The sequence below is a fragment of the Harpegnathos saltator genome, unplaced genomic scaffold (genome assembly GCF_003227715.2).
Source record: "Harpegnathos saltator strain DR-91 unplaced genomic scaffold, Hsal_v8.6 scaffold547, whole genome shotgun sequence".
In the NCBI taxonomy this organism is placed as follows: Eukaryota; Metazoa; Arthropoda; class Insecta; order Hymenoptera; family Formicidae; genus Harpegnathos; species Harpegnathos saltator.
Window position 1 is genome coordinate 163,846 of NW_020230368.1, and position 13,536 is coordinate 177,381.

At 42.7% G+C, this 13,536-nt stretch overlaps 1 protein-coding gene across 1 annotated transcript in view; it reads left to right on the forward strand.

Annotated features, from left to right (window-relative positions):
* The first annotated feature begins 8,057 nt into the window (after nucleotides 1-8,057).
* kay (transcription factor kayak) overlaps nucleotides 8,058-13,536 on the forward strand; it is a 34,626-nt gene continuing 29,147 nt past the window's right edge. The window contains exon 1 of the mRNA XM_011141970.3: nucleotides 8,058-8,588. Coding sequence (XP_011140272.1) covers nucleotides 8,457-8,588 — 132 coding nt within the window. The 5' untranslated portion in view covers nucleotides 8,058-8,456. The remainder of the gene's footprint in view (nucleotides 8,589-13,536) is intronic.

Here is a 13,536-nt window from a genome sequence, read left to right on the forward strand (position 1 = left end):
ATTCCCGGCGAAATCGCATACGAAATTCTTCTCATATTTCGACGACTTAAATTCTATATCATTATATCATGAATATACGACGCTGCTCGGTGCGCGCCGATTCAACGCCGATATACCGCGGATATGCATTTTCCGACCATTATTCCTGACCATATTTTATTACGACATGAACGCAAGACTTACTCTCAACATTGGGGATCATAATTCATATGCAAAACTCACCTCCGACCGGCCAAAATTCTGGAAAATACAGACCGGCTTTTCGAACATGATCCGCCGTGCTGCGCCCCTTGGCAAAATGGACGAGTTTCTAGAAGCATCGAAGCCTCGACACCATCGTTCGCGTCACGTGATATCAGCGCAACTGCACCGCGCACCCTTCGTTTCGCGGCTTCGCGCTTTCGAACATGGCTCGTGTCCACTTTGTTTCTCGTATCTATTGTAGCTGTCGAAGATGATTCCCCGCGTGCGATTGAATGTCAGTAGTATCGAATTTAGTGACGGGCAACCGTTTTAGCGCATCAATTGATCTGGGTGAGCACGATATCCTTTAATACTTACAATCGGTGTTCGTCGCGTCTTGTCAGAAACATGAAGCCGTACGAGTGAAATGCAGTCATATCCATTTGACGAACCAGTTTCAAGATCCGTTCTGTTTTCGTGCTTTGGTAAGCTTGTGACTTTTTGTTCATACCTGTGGACAGAATGGTACTGAGGATGTGGTATCGTGAAAAACCGTCGGTTTATGAAAGTGAGGTTATTTTGTAGAAAGACATCAGAATGACGAAACATGTAAAGATCTTAACAGGTCGATAAAAAACGTCTCTGCAGCCGGTAACTGCTTTCCACGTCAAGTTCCACAGTAACGATTACTTACTTACCGATTTGTAATAAACGTTTAGCGTAAGGAATATTTCGAACAATTAATTATTGTCATTTGATTTTCTATTTTTCTTGATTCTCCCCTATCATGAAATATGTTATAAATTTCCCTCATCTTTAAATTTTCCTGAATATACTTTCTGCGATCTAATTACAAGACCAAATGAATCAATATTGTGGATTATTATCAAGGTTATTATTAATACTTCATTTATCATAGAAACAAACTTAATCGAATTAATCTTTTTATTTACACTCTTTTTATTTCTTATTTCTTATTTTATTTATACTTATTTTATTTACTTATTTTTTTATTTTATTTACATAAAATTCTTGACCGCGATAATCAATGTTTGTACACAACGCATGATATATTTGTTATTTATAATATTCGGACAGATCATACGAGTGGATGCTAATGTGGAGTAAAATCATGTGATCATGTGACCTGAATGCTGACGTCGAGGTTTCGATGCTTCTAGAAACTCGTCCATTTTGCCAATGGACGCAGCGCGGCAGATCATGTTCGAAAAGTCGGCTTATATTTTCCAGGATTTTGACTAGTCAGAGGTGAGTTTTGCATACGAATTATGATCCCTAATATTGAAAATAAGTCTTGCGTTCATGTCGTAATAAAATATGGTCAGATAATTGCGGAAAATGTATATCCGCGGTATGTATCGTTGAGCGGACGTACGCCGAACAGGCGTCGTACATTCATGACGTCACGATGACATAGGATTTAATTATTATTGCGAAATTAACAAAGTACTGCAACGGAAATAGCAGATATATTTTTCTCTTTAAAAAGATTTGCATACAAATAACGTATTAAGAATAAATTCTACAAATAAATTTCAAAATTCTCTTCGGGTAAGAAATCTTGAGTAAAAATTAAATAGCTGTCGCCCGTAAACATTTTGCTATAAATGAGAATAAATAAAATTCAAAGTAAAAAACTGGCGTCGACACACTTGACAGATTTTATGCAAAAGCGAGTTCGTAACTACCGTTCGAGTTAACTGGTTTTTGCACCACATCGTTTATTTTTATCGTGTCAGCCGTTCAAAAGTTAATATCGCCCCGAGAACGTGCTCGACCAACACAAACACGCGATTGCACTCTAGTTCCATACACGCCTTCCTACTGTGCTTTTCAGTAATCGATCTTTTTTTGTCATCATGTCAGTCATGGTAAATGGGAAACAAATCTCAATATTGTCCCGGTTTGCAGTCGCGTCGTCAAGGCCTCAGGCGGAAGACAATAGAGCCGTCGAGTGGCCGGTGGAAAAAGGGAACAAAGACATTGTTTAAGCCTGGGAAAATGCTTCCTTTGAAAGTAAAGGCAGGAATGTAGATTTTTCAAGGTTTTCACGATTAACCTGACACCAAAGTGATTCCTCAGTGATAACGATCGTTTATCGCAAGGCACAAGATACTTATCTCATTTTCTCTCGTCAGATTTAATTTTATAGTTAACTGAAATCTCTCTTGAAATCATTCACGGAATATATTTAGCATATTATAATCATAAACCCTTGAACATTTTTTTCTTTTATAAAATCACCTTGGCGACTCGATTGCAATGTTACGTAGCCGTAGTTAATTACAAGTAATCTCTGATTATGTATCCATACGCGAACGCAGAGAGAACATGCTTCAACGCGGGATGATAAATTTAAGACGACACGTGTCCAAAGTTTCGTGGGTCCGCTTTTATTATTCAAGAAAGGCGAAGCCTGAGAAAACAATGGTCGTGGGTCTTTGTGCGGCCAGGGGTCTAGTTCAACAAGCCCCATTGTATGTAAAATACTTCTCGACAATAATTTAATATTCCTGTCTACGAGAAGCTGCGTCTATGTCCAATCCCGTTAATAAAGCATGCACGACGAACACGTGTCGGTTCATCAGATGCACAAAATTTGCGGAATTTGAAATAGGATGCCCGGACATTTTTTCTCCGAACTGTTTACGAGTAATTTTACCGGTAATATTACGCCGTGTGATAATTTACGCAATTTACAGTTTTTTTTCTACCAACGTCGTACTAAGATCCACGAACTTTGACTTTCGCGGACAGCATGTAAATATTGTGCACAACGAAGAACTTTAATCGTATGAATATCTCCAAATTATCTCACTTTTTTAAATAAGTCCCGACGTTATTCATAATATTCGCTGCCAGACGTTTACAAAGCGAGAATACGAGGCCGAAAATATCATTCGCTCAATCATTAAGTGGAAGTATACATAATCAGAAATTGGGATAATTACATGCGTCGTCTTATCTCCGTCTTATAATTGAATTAAACACGTTCTAAAAGCCAGTCGTGATTGATCCACACGTTCGTATTGCCGCGCGATAGACCGCGCGGCGACGACTATCGGCAAATAAGAAAGAAAACGTACGCATAAGTAATCTCCGAGCCGGTTTACTTTGTCTCTTTGCGGCGTTTGCCGCACAATGAACCTGCCATGCACGTGCGTGGCTTTTTCGGTCGCGGAGAGGAAGGCAGCATTGAAGTTGAGTCATTTCACGTGAGGTTCCGCAGTTGCGGCTAGGTACTAAGCTAACTCCCAGCAGCTGCGAGGGAGCAGAGTCCGCTCGGGGAGCTCGACTTTGCGAATCACTTTTAGCTTCCTCCTTTGTCTCGCTTTGTCCGAGAAAATATTGCAAGATCAGCGAGCACGTGACTCGATCGCGCGTTTCGCAGACGTGAACAGTAGAAAAACAGTAGTATGTTCTATCCGTATAGTATGACGTGAAGCACGATCGTGCGCAGTAAATGAAGAGCAGCGTGCACCGTAAAACAAAGACCGAGTAGTATCCAGCAAGGTTTACCACTTTGGTGCATTGCATATGCTAATCGCCCCCTTGCACCTTCCAATAATCATTATTTATTATCAATTCGTAATCATTAATCATTAATCATTAATTGATAAATTTAAATGAGTCTCTTTGAACGGGGAAATATATGTATTTCACAACTCGATTACATCTGCTCGATTAGATTTCATCAATTCATGAGCTATTAATTAGGCGAGCAAATTACGTATAATAGGCGAGTAAGAAATAAACAATCGTCTTTGAAATGATTCGTAATAGTGTAATTGTAGAATCGATTTATATCGCGGAATATACATATCATATAATAATATAACAGCGAAAAGAAGATATCGGCGTGGATTTCGCTTTGTCGTACTGTGCGGTTTCGTTATTCTCATTAGAAGGACTTGCAACGACAGAAATTCCTTTATCCGAATCAAATGTGTCGATAAGATAACGCCGCGAGTGTTACGCCATCATGCTCGTTGTTGGAACATTTCCATGTCGGTTTCTTTGTATCTGAATCTCGAGCGGACGACAGTTCCAGAATGTATCCGAGATAAAAGCGCTCGTTTAGAAATCTTCGTTCATGAAAGCACTCTTGAACAAACATACGACATTAACACTCACACACACATTCATACAGAGAGAGTTTCAGATACAAAAAAAATGTGGTATTCGTGTATATTCGCTAATAGAATATAATTAAGACCATTTTCCAGTCGCTCTATAGAAAACAAAAATTATAAAAAAAAATCCAGACAGTAGGTTCAATCATGAAAATATCATGCGATAATTGTTCGAGCAGGGTTTCGTATCGCGTAAATTGCGAGATGGATCGAAAGTTTTCCGAACACAAAGAACGGAGAGCTTTTGCTATCGGCGAGTGCGATCGCAATAATTCGCCGATTTCAATGTTTCCGGCGAGCGCGCGCGCTCGAGTCGGGAGCACAAAGTTTTCCCACTGAAATTTTAACGCAACACGCCACGCTTGTGTGTTTCGCAAATACGCTCGCGCTCGCGCTCGCGCTCTCTATTTTTGCAGCTGACTCCCTCGGCGGGAGTTCGCGTGTTTGCGATTGTGCTGTTGCACGGCGATGTGCGTACGATGTACGCCAAACGGCAATGACATTCCGTAGCGTCGTCATTTTTCCGATCGGCCGGCGTTTCAGGCTAAGTGCAGCGGCTAAGACGAGACCTTGATTACAAGCAGAAGCTAGCTCAAGGATGACGGCTGCCTGTCTATTCGAATTTCATCATGGTGCGAAGCTAAGCGGGTGAATGTCAGCCCTCTGTGAGCTTCGTTACATGCCCGTAACGAGATGTATGTATCTCTCTTTGTCGCATAATGCTGCTCGCCGCCGCTGCTTAGGTAGCCTTTATTTTTAGGTGGCTCGTTTCGTATCGCCGCGGCCTGCAAGCGAGCGCGCGGAATGTCGAGGGGAAAGCCGAAACTATCGCGCCAAAGAATCCAAAAGGTATATCGATACGTTCATCTGATCTCCCTGTTAACGAGGTCTTGAGTCTCGGCGGTACCTCGGCGATCGCTTCGGCGATGCACAATTGCGCATCTTTTTCCGCAGGAGGTGTCCTAGGGGAACAAGAATAACAGGACGCTTATGATTTATGGTTGTTTCCTTTTGAGGAAAAATACACAGATGCAGATTTTTATCAAGAAAAAAACTGATTAGCGAAAAAACCGATTTCCTGTCGATCAGCAACCATTCTCTTCTCACAAATAACTCCTGAAGAATCGGTCGGGTCTACTTCACTATGGTTAACTATGCGGTCAGAACGGTTCTTTTTGCTCAAAGATAAAGATAGCTATCTTTCAGAAGCCGTCTCTCGTTAGTGCTCTCCAGAATCGTACGAGACCTTGAACAGGTTGACAACCCGCGCTAGACGTTCTCCTCGACCTATCGTTTTCTTCTCTACCTTAATACTCTCAGGTGGCACCTGTGGCCGAGAGAGCCCATGATACGAGCACGAATACCTGTAGGAAGCTTTCGCGCGCTCGCGGTTACGGGAGACGGCTATCACGCCCTGTTTACACGCTTCAATTACTAAGCACAATATGTAGATGACGGCTCGTTATCAACAGCTGGCTGAATCTTTCCGGCGAATTTGAGAATCGCGATTACGCCGAAATGCACGACGCACGCACCTGCCGCGTGTGGCGCGCGACCGTGATGTGTCCAATTAAAGTGTATTATATCGTATCATATGCGCGATATTAAACAAAGCATCGCGCGACACGTGCATTTCTGCATCAGGTGTCTTTCACTTACGTCGAGAATATGGAAGGAAGTATCGGTAACTATGGTACGAACAGTGCGTGTGAAAAATAGTAAGATGAAATCCGAGATATCTTATGTGCGTGTTATTGGTTAATACTTTCGGTAACTTGATTGACGCGTTAGGCGTCCCGCTCCCTTTAACTTCTCGGCTTTTTATCTTTTTTATCCAGTGGCCATTTCATCAGGGTTACCTGGCGTGTCCCGAGGCGTTTTAGAGTCGTTCGCAGGTTTCCGCCACCCTGACGTCTAAGCGGCAGGTTAGCGGCGAATATTCGACATATCAGATCGATGAGTCACGCGTCTTGTTCGATGTGTTCCGGCTACCCCATTCGCGTCGCCAGCGCCCACGCGACCAGTCGTGTGACTCATCCGCACAATTCGCGGGAACGCGGGCCGCGTTGGGGATTTCGCTCGAGATTTTCGTTCAGTGACGTTCCAGTTTTACCGTTAATTAAAAATTCGAAGATAGATTGCGCTCGATCCGTTCGAGTCGTTCGGCTCGTCGTTGGACTGCGAATCTTTCACAATTTCTCGTCGAGTATAATGAACTTGGTGCAAATCGCTGCTTTTCCAATCGAAGACGTCCGAATAACGTGGAATACGCTAATAACTGGTCAGGTGGACATTGCAGATTCATCTAGGTAATTAAAAGCTAGTAATTAAAAGTAAAGGAATCATACACGATGCTCAGTCGTTGATAAATATAATATCACCGGTTAACGTTACGATGAAATGCCTCGCGTATCATATATTGATTGGTATCTAACTCGAGACAAAACCAACGCGCCGATAAACATCGAACAACTCTGTTCGATAAACATTGGACAAACACGCGGTGATATTATTTTGAGCGCACTCGTGCGTTGCGCTGGTTTAAAAAAGAAAACGCCGACGCAATTGTCGACTGGCGAGAACAAATCGCGATGCTCACGTGTGTACCCTCTTAACGCGTCCTTCGTAGGAATGCCGAGAGTACGATTATTTCGCGAGGTGACGCAAGTCTGATAACTATTGCAAATGCAGATTTGAGATCTCGACAGCTCATGCAGATATAAATCAAATCGGATAAAATATTAAATAAGACACAGCTCATCGTTCTCCCCCGTACAGAGTCCCTTTCCGCGAGGGAAAATTCACACGTTTTCATTTTCCTTAACTCTCATCTATTTCCAGTGAGAATGTACTTTTCGTAATTCTCAGAAAAATTCAGAAAGGCAGCAGATCTCGGAGCAAATATCGTAGGAGATGATTTGCAAAGTAATGAAGCGCGCAATGTGAGATAACAAAAATTCCCCGAATTTTCGGGCGTCCGAAAGAATGCAAAACGTTCGGTCACCGTTATATCGCGCAAACTCTGATGGGCAGCCCGTTCCACTTTTAGCTATCTTAGCTGACAAGCGAGAAAGTTAAAAATATGTTGTGATAGCTGGAGTACTATTTATAATATTTATCCTCAGAAGGTTGACGCGAGTTCCTCTTTTATAACCAACGAAGCGGCAATTTTACGTAAACACCTCTAAAGGAAATTTCACATCGAATTCGAATTATTCGAACGAGCACATCTTTTTAACCCTTTAACCCTTTAACTACGGTCGAGATAACTCGAATAAAATGATAAACTCGAAAAAAATGGCGGCCTTGCTACGATCGAGTTTACCCGATTTGGACTTTCAATGTGTGTGGTATTTTTAAAATTTAAAAATGTAAATTTGTGAAAATCTGGATCATCAGCAAATTATAAAATATTTTATAATTGTAAAAATAACTCAGCAAAGAGCGTCATACTGGTCATTTGATATATCAGCAGTTAAAGGGTTAATAAGCAAAATAAAGCAATGTCTGCTTGCAAAGATCAATGACTTGATTGATTTGCAGGTCACTTTAACTCTCTCATAGAGAATCATAAACATTGAGATGATTAAAACATCTGGTCGGGGCATAATGAATCCAGAGACTGACTCAATTATATTTCTGTTCTAATTATAGGTGTCGGGTATGTTGATAGCACGGGGACTTTCCTGATATCGTCAGCAATACCCCCGTTATCGAGCACTCATTGGCACGGCACTGGCACGACTGTCGGCTGCCTCGCAACGATTGGCTAGCCGGGAATAGCCCATGACGTCAGACGCGCTCGCGAGACCTCGACTCTCTCCGTAGTTCGAACGGTTGCCGAACGCGCACGAGGTATTCCCTCGCGCGGTATGAGTCATCGGGCGCAGTTTCACACAGTTTCGAGCAAAGGGATCTGCGATTCGTGCGCGCCGCCTTCTAGTTCTACGTACGATCATTGTGACCCCCCGGAACAATCTCTGCACTCGTCTTTGTCTCTCATCCCTGGCTGTGTCTGGGTTTACCTCGCGGAGGACTATCGAGCCCGGAGCCAAGACAGGTTATAACGCGGCTTTTGCTTCGACACACGACCACACGAGACAAACGGAACACGGCAGCATGAAGCTGGACGTCTCTGATGTGCTCTACGACAGCTCCAGCGTGTCCAGCGACAGCGGCACGTCGCAGAGCTCCCGTGTCAGCCATGATTTTCTCTCCAGCATCGCGAACCCGGCCATGCTGTCCAACAACGTAAGTACCAGCCAAGAAACAGCGCAGTCGCATTTCCTTTTTCCGTCGCGCCGCCCGAGGGGACGAGATATCGCACCTTGCTCCTCCGTAGTCGTTGCGTCTGGTGTATTCGAGAAACGAATATACTATTTGCGATTACGTCACACTGCGAATTGCGACAATCGGCGACTCATCGCGGATTGCGTTACGTAACGCACGTTTAGCGCGACAATAATGTGTTAATGTCCATGCGGTTATCCATGGTTACTGCAAGTGGCGAGCTGCCTCGTGGCAGACCGCCTCGTGTCTCGAGGAACGAATAAATCCGACGGGAGAACGCGATTGTTCTCCCTTAATTCTAGCGATTTGCAGCAGGCATGTACAGTGTAAAAAAGACAAGAAAGTGTAGAAAAAGACAAACGTAATGGGGTAGAGATTCTAATTTTGCTTCAGAAGAAGAGTATCATTTAAAACATCGGATAGACTGTACATAGTCATTTACATTCATGAGATTCGTAAAAATATACTCGTAAAATTGATATAATATACTTGGAAAATTGATGTGTCAAATCGACATGTACGTTTCTATTCTTTCTTTAATGTTACTATACTAAAAAATATACCAATACAAAGCTTGGGCGCGCGGGAAAAATTCAAGAGTCATTCGTCGGCGAATTGTTGGACTTCCATTGTGTGCATTAGGAATTTGTGTAGGAGCACGTAGATGGGCTGATGGGCGAGATGTCACGCAAAGTATAGCAAATAAATTCCTGCAGTGCAGTATGTTATCAATTCATGCTACCGTTTTCTAACACTCTACATAGATGCTCCGTTCTAGTTACGGAGCGTACAGAGAATGCATTGCAGCGCTTTCTTATCTCATTGGCAGACATGTAAAAGGCAATTTAATATCAAAACGAGACGCTCAAGCAGACACGTAGCGGTTAGATACAGTCATCGATAATTATGCTATTTTGCCAGTGCACTGAAGTCCACCAAGTCACCAAGTCTCAGTGAGACAAAACATTGGAGATATCGCAATCCCATATTGTGTGTCCGATTAATAAATCGAGTCGTCGTTGAGGTTCCGTGAAGAAATTTGAGCTCAGAATTCAAGCAATCGATCGAAACAGGTAGAGCGATAAAAAATTATCAATGATACCGATAATACGCGTTCTCCGAACACGCATTATGTTGTTCTCATTCGAGATACTATTATTGAGATTGAAAAGAAACAATAATGCGCGTCGAGCGCAGAGTTGATCGCGCGACATTAATTTTTCCGTAAATTCATCGTAAGGCGACTTTTAATAATTGCCCGGTCGCACATGCATACAATGTTTATCGGAATCGCTTAAAGAGTTACGTGGCCTCGCCACTTATATATCTATATTATGACGCATATCAATCGAGCTTCTGGAAAATGCACGCCACTTCGTGGCAACGTAAACTCCTAGGCGAAGTAGCGATATGCTAGTGCTGTTTGTCGTGTACCGCCCGCGATGACTCATTTTTTACCGTATAAAATATGCACGGTGCACGCTCCGTGGATCGATCGCTCTCATCGTACGGTTGTGTAGACAATTGAATATATGATCAATGATTAACATTTGTTACGTAATAAAAATACGGTGACACGCGTAGCCGATTGATCGTTGCAATTTTACGTCAGCGGATTCGATTGCTTATTCTCGGAGATCTCGGTTTCTCCATTATTTTTAAAGCCATTTAGACGACAGTCCGCGTAAAAATGATCGAATCGCAAATATGATCGTGTCGCATCGATAATACAATCCGCAAAGGAACAAATCATGCGCCTTGAGACAGGGCACTTGTCACAGCCGTGATGCGCCGGGGCACTTTGTTGAAGAGGAGCTCCTTTATTCGCGCATATCAGAAGCGGCGCGCTGCTAAATTTACAAAGCGCGTGCCGTCATCGCTATAAACTGAGCCGCTCGAGTTCGAAGTATGAAAAACACGATTTTCACTTACTGCGAATGACTCGAGCGAGAATATCATCCGCGTTATCGCCGATGATTTACGATGCAAATAACGTGGCAGCCGATCGCGCTCGCGTCACACTTGTCACGATTACCCGCGACACTCCTTATTGTCCGGATTCGTTTTATTGCTAGACAACACAATGACCAGAGTCTGCAGTTTGCGGGGATTCGATTCTTCAAAAACCAAGTCGGGATTACTCGGGTTGAAAGAAATATTGGTATTTTGCGACGGTACGGACACGTCGCGGACACAATCGCGAGCACGCTTTTTCAGCTATTAATAAAGACGAGCAACAATGCTTCTCGGTGCATTGTTACTTGTAACGCGGTGCATAACCAAAGCACGTATTTTAATAGGGCATGTTCTCCGATCCGTGCACAGCTCGCGGATAAACCAAACGCCTCCGCGTGCATAGATAAAAAGTAACAACTTTCATTCCGGTTCTGAATAGGTGTCCATTTAAGGTGCATGCCACACGCGCAGACGCGTGCCGCCAATAAAACTTGGAGTCACTACGGAACGATCCAATCGGGCGTTATCGTCCATACCGCATCCATTCACCGATCCGCAGAGAGATCAATAATCTCTAATCTCGCGTCGGGTGTGTGTTTGCGCGCTCACTCGGCCGAGGCTTCGCGCGAACTTTAAAACACGGATCGTTGTTAAGCGTTAACAGGCTGCTCCTTTCGCGCCTCATCTCGCGAATCATCGGCTCGCGGTTTATAAATGACTCGTCATCGACGCGTCGGTCCGACGATTAATCTCGCCGCCGCGCGAGCGAACGTGCGCGGCTTTGATCTTGACGCGAGCGAATTGTTTGCGTTTCTCGATCGTCTGGAACGTGCGAACGACCGAATCCTTTAAAAGCGTCATCGAGTACATTTAGTTGTTTAAACACGAACGCGTAGCGAACTCGATACGTTTGTAGCAACATTTCTATTCGGACACGTGGGTAGATTATCGTCTATTACGACTTATATTACTTATTCATACGCGCGAAGCCGAATATTTTTATGTCTTTTCTTGAGAAATATTTTATGAAGAACTACAGTCTACTGCAAAGTTTTCGTATATTTAACGCGAAGGATAGTTACAATTTAGTTTCAAATTACACTTCCGCGAAATTGAAGATGCGATCGTATCAAGCAGAGAACCGATTGTTAACTCTATGCATTTCTCCTTTCTGTCTTTTCCTCTTCTCTCTTTGTCCGCGGTTATTAACATATCTGTTATGTCGTAATAATCGCAATTCTACGTTTTACATAATTGCAATTGTATCGTTGTACCGCTGTGAACGTATACTCATTTAATAATAATAATATCCGAGTTTTCATTCGCATTGTAGCTTTATTCGTCGGCGTGACACGTATTTATAGATCCAGACAGGAAGGAGAAAATTCTCTTCGTCGCGAGGGACGATATCTCTGCGGCATCGGTTGGGGGTTGATGTTAGCCAGTCTTCCCTTTTGTACAGGGTGTCCCTCAGCCAACAGCAAATACCGTTATTTCTCGTGAAATACGGAATTGAGATTTATCAGCACAAATGTCCAAGCTCTTTCTATAGCTGTAAACCGACAAAAGCTGGACATTTTCGTGAATTGAAGTACAGACGTATAAATAAATAAAACATCACTCGTTGCACGAGATTATCGAGGAGCAAAGTTTACTTCGGAGGAATTTTATCTGCGCTTTTGTTATCGTTGTGTCGATGACTCGGAATCGAGAAGTTGCTAAGAACGGTGGATATCCTTCGGCGTTTTTCGAAGACGTGGGAAGAATCCTACTACTCAACGGGAGACAATTCCGCGCGTTTCTCTAATTCTGTCACACCGTGTATACTCCCTGCGTGTAAACAGGACGACGATGGTATTGATCTAGCATTTCGCTCGGCGTGGCTTCGGGACTGCCTCCAACAGCTGTTTTACAAAGAGCCGCCGCCGTGACGGCTCGTCCATTTAAAAACACGCGTGCACAGCGAGCACTCACGCAAGTACGCACGCACGCACGCACGCACGCACGCACGCACGTACACGCGTTTGACGCGCGACACGAATCACACGGGAGTGCTACGCAATAACGCTCACGCCAGATAGCAACTCCCGAGCCAGCTGTTGTCACCTAATTATCTCTCCTTCCATTAATGGTAGGGTTCGTACGGAGAAATCGGCCGATAAAATGCAAATAATATCTATACCGGTTAACGAAAATGCATCTGGCTGTTTAGACCCCCGGGTTAGGTTAGGGGCGTAGTATCCGCGTGCTGCAGCTGATAGATCGTAAAACGACGAGTATCATTAATAGAGCTATTAATGTCTCTCACAATGACTGATGTTTAATATATCCGTTATTGTCTGTTAATTGTTTTTATATAACAGACATTGTTATCTAATGTTTTGAGTAGGGAATTACCTATTGCATAAATGACTTCAAAAGTACATAATCATAATCATCATCTCTATATACAGGGTGCTAAATTTCAAACGTAACAGGCAAAAAGTCTCGAAAACTATGAAAGATATTAAAAAAAGCTAAAACACGTGTTCCATGATTTCGAAGGGGAGAAAGAATGACATTATCAGTTTTTTATTTAGAGGGCATTTTCAAGGTCAGTTGAAGGTCAACTTAATTTTTTAAAATAGAAAGCTCAATTTTTCTATCATATCTCCCTTTTCTATCAATTAATTTTAACAACTTTTGTCTGAAACATTTTTTTATTTGTCTAATATTTTTTTTAAATATTTAAGGAAAACTTGGTAACTTTTTCAACATTTAACTTACGATATCTCGCTAACTATTCGTCGAAAGAAAAAATAGTATTAGACTTTTTTACTTTATTTACCATCAAGAATATATTACTATAATAGTGCCTTAACTTCTGTTAATTTAATAATTTTGAAATTTCCAAAGGTCGATAAGTGACCTTGAAAATGCCCTCCAAATAAAAAACTGATAACGCCATTCTCTT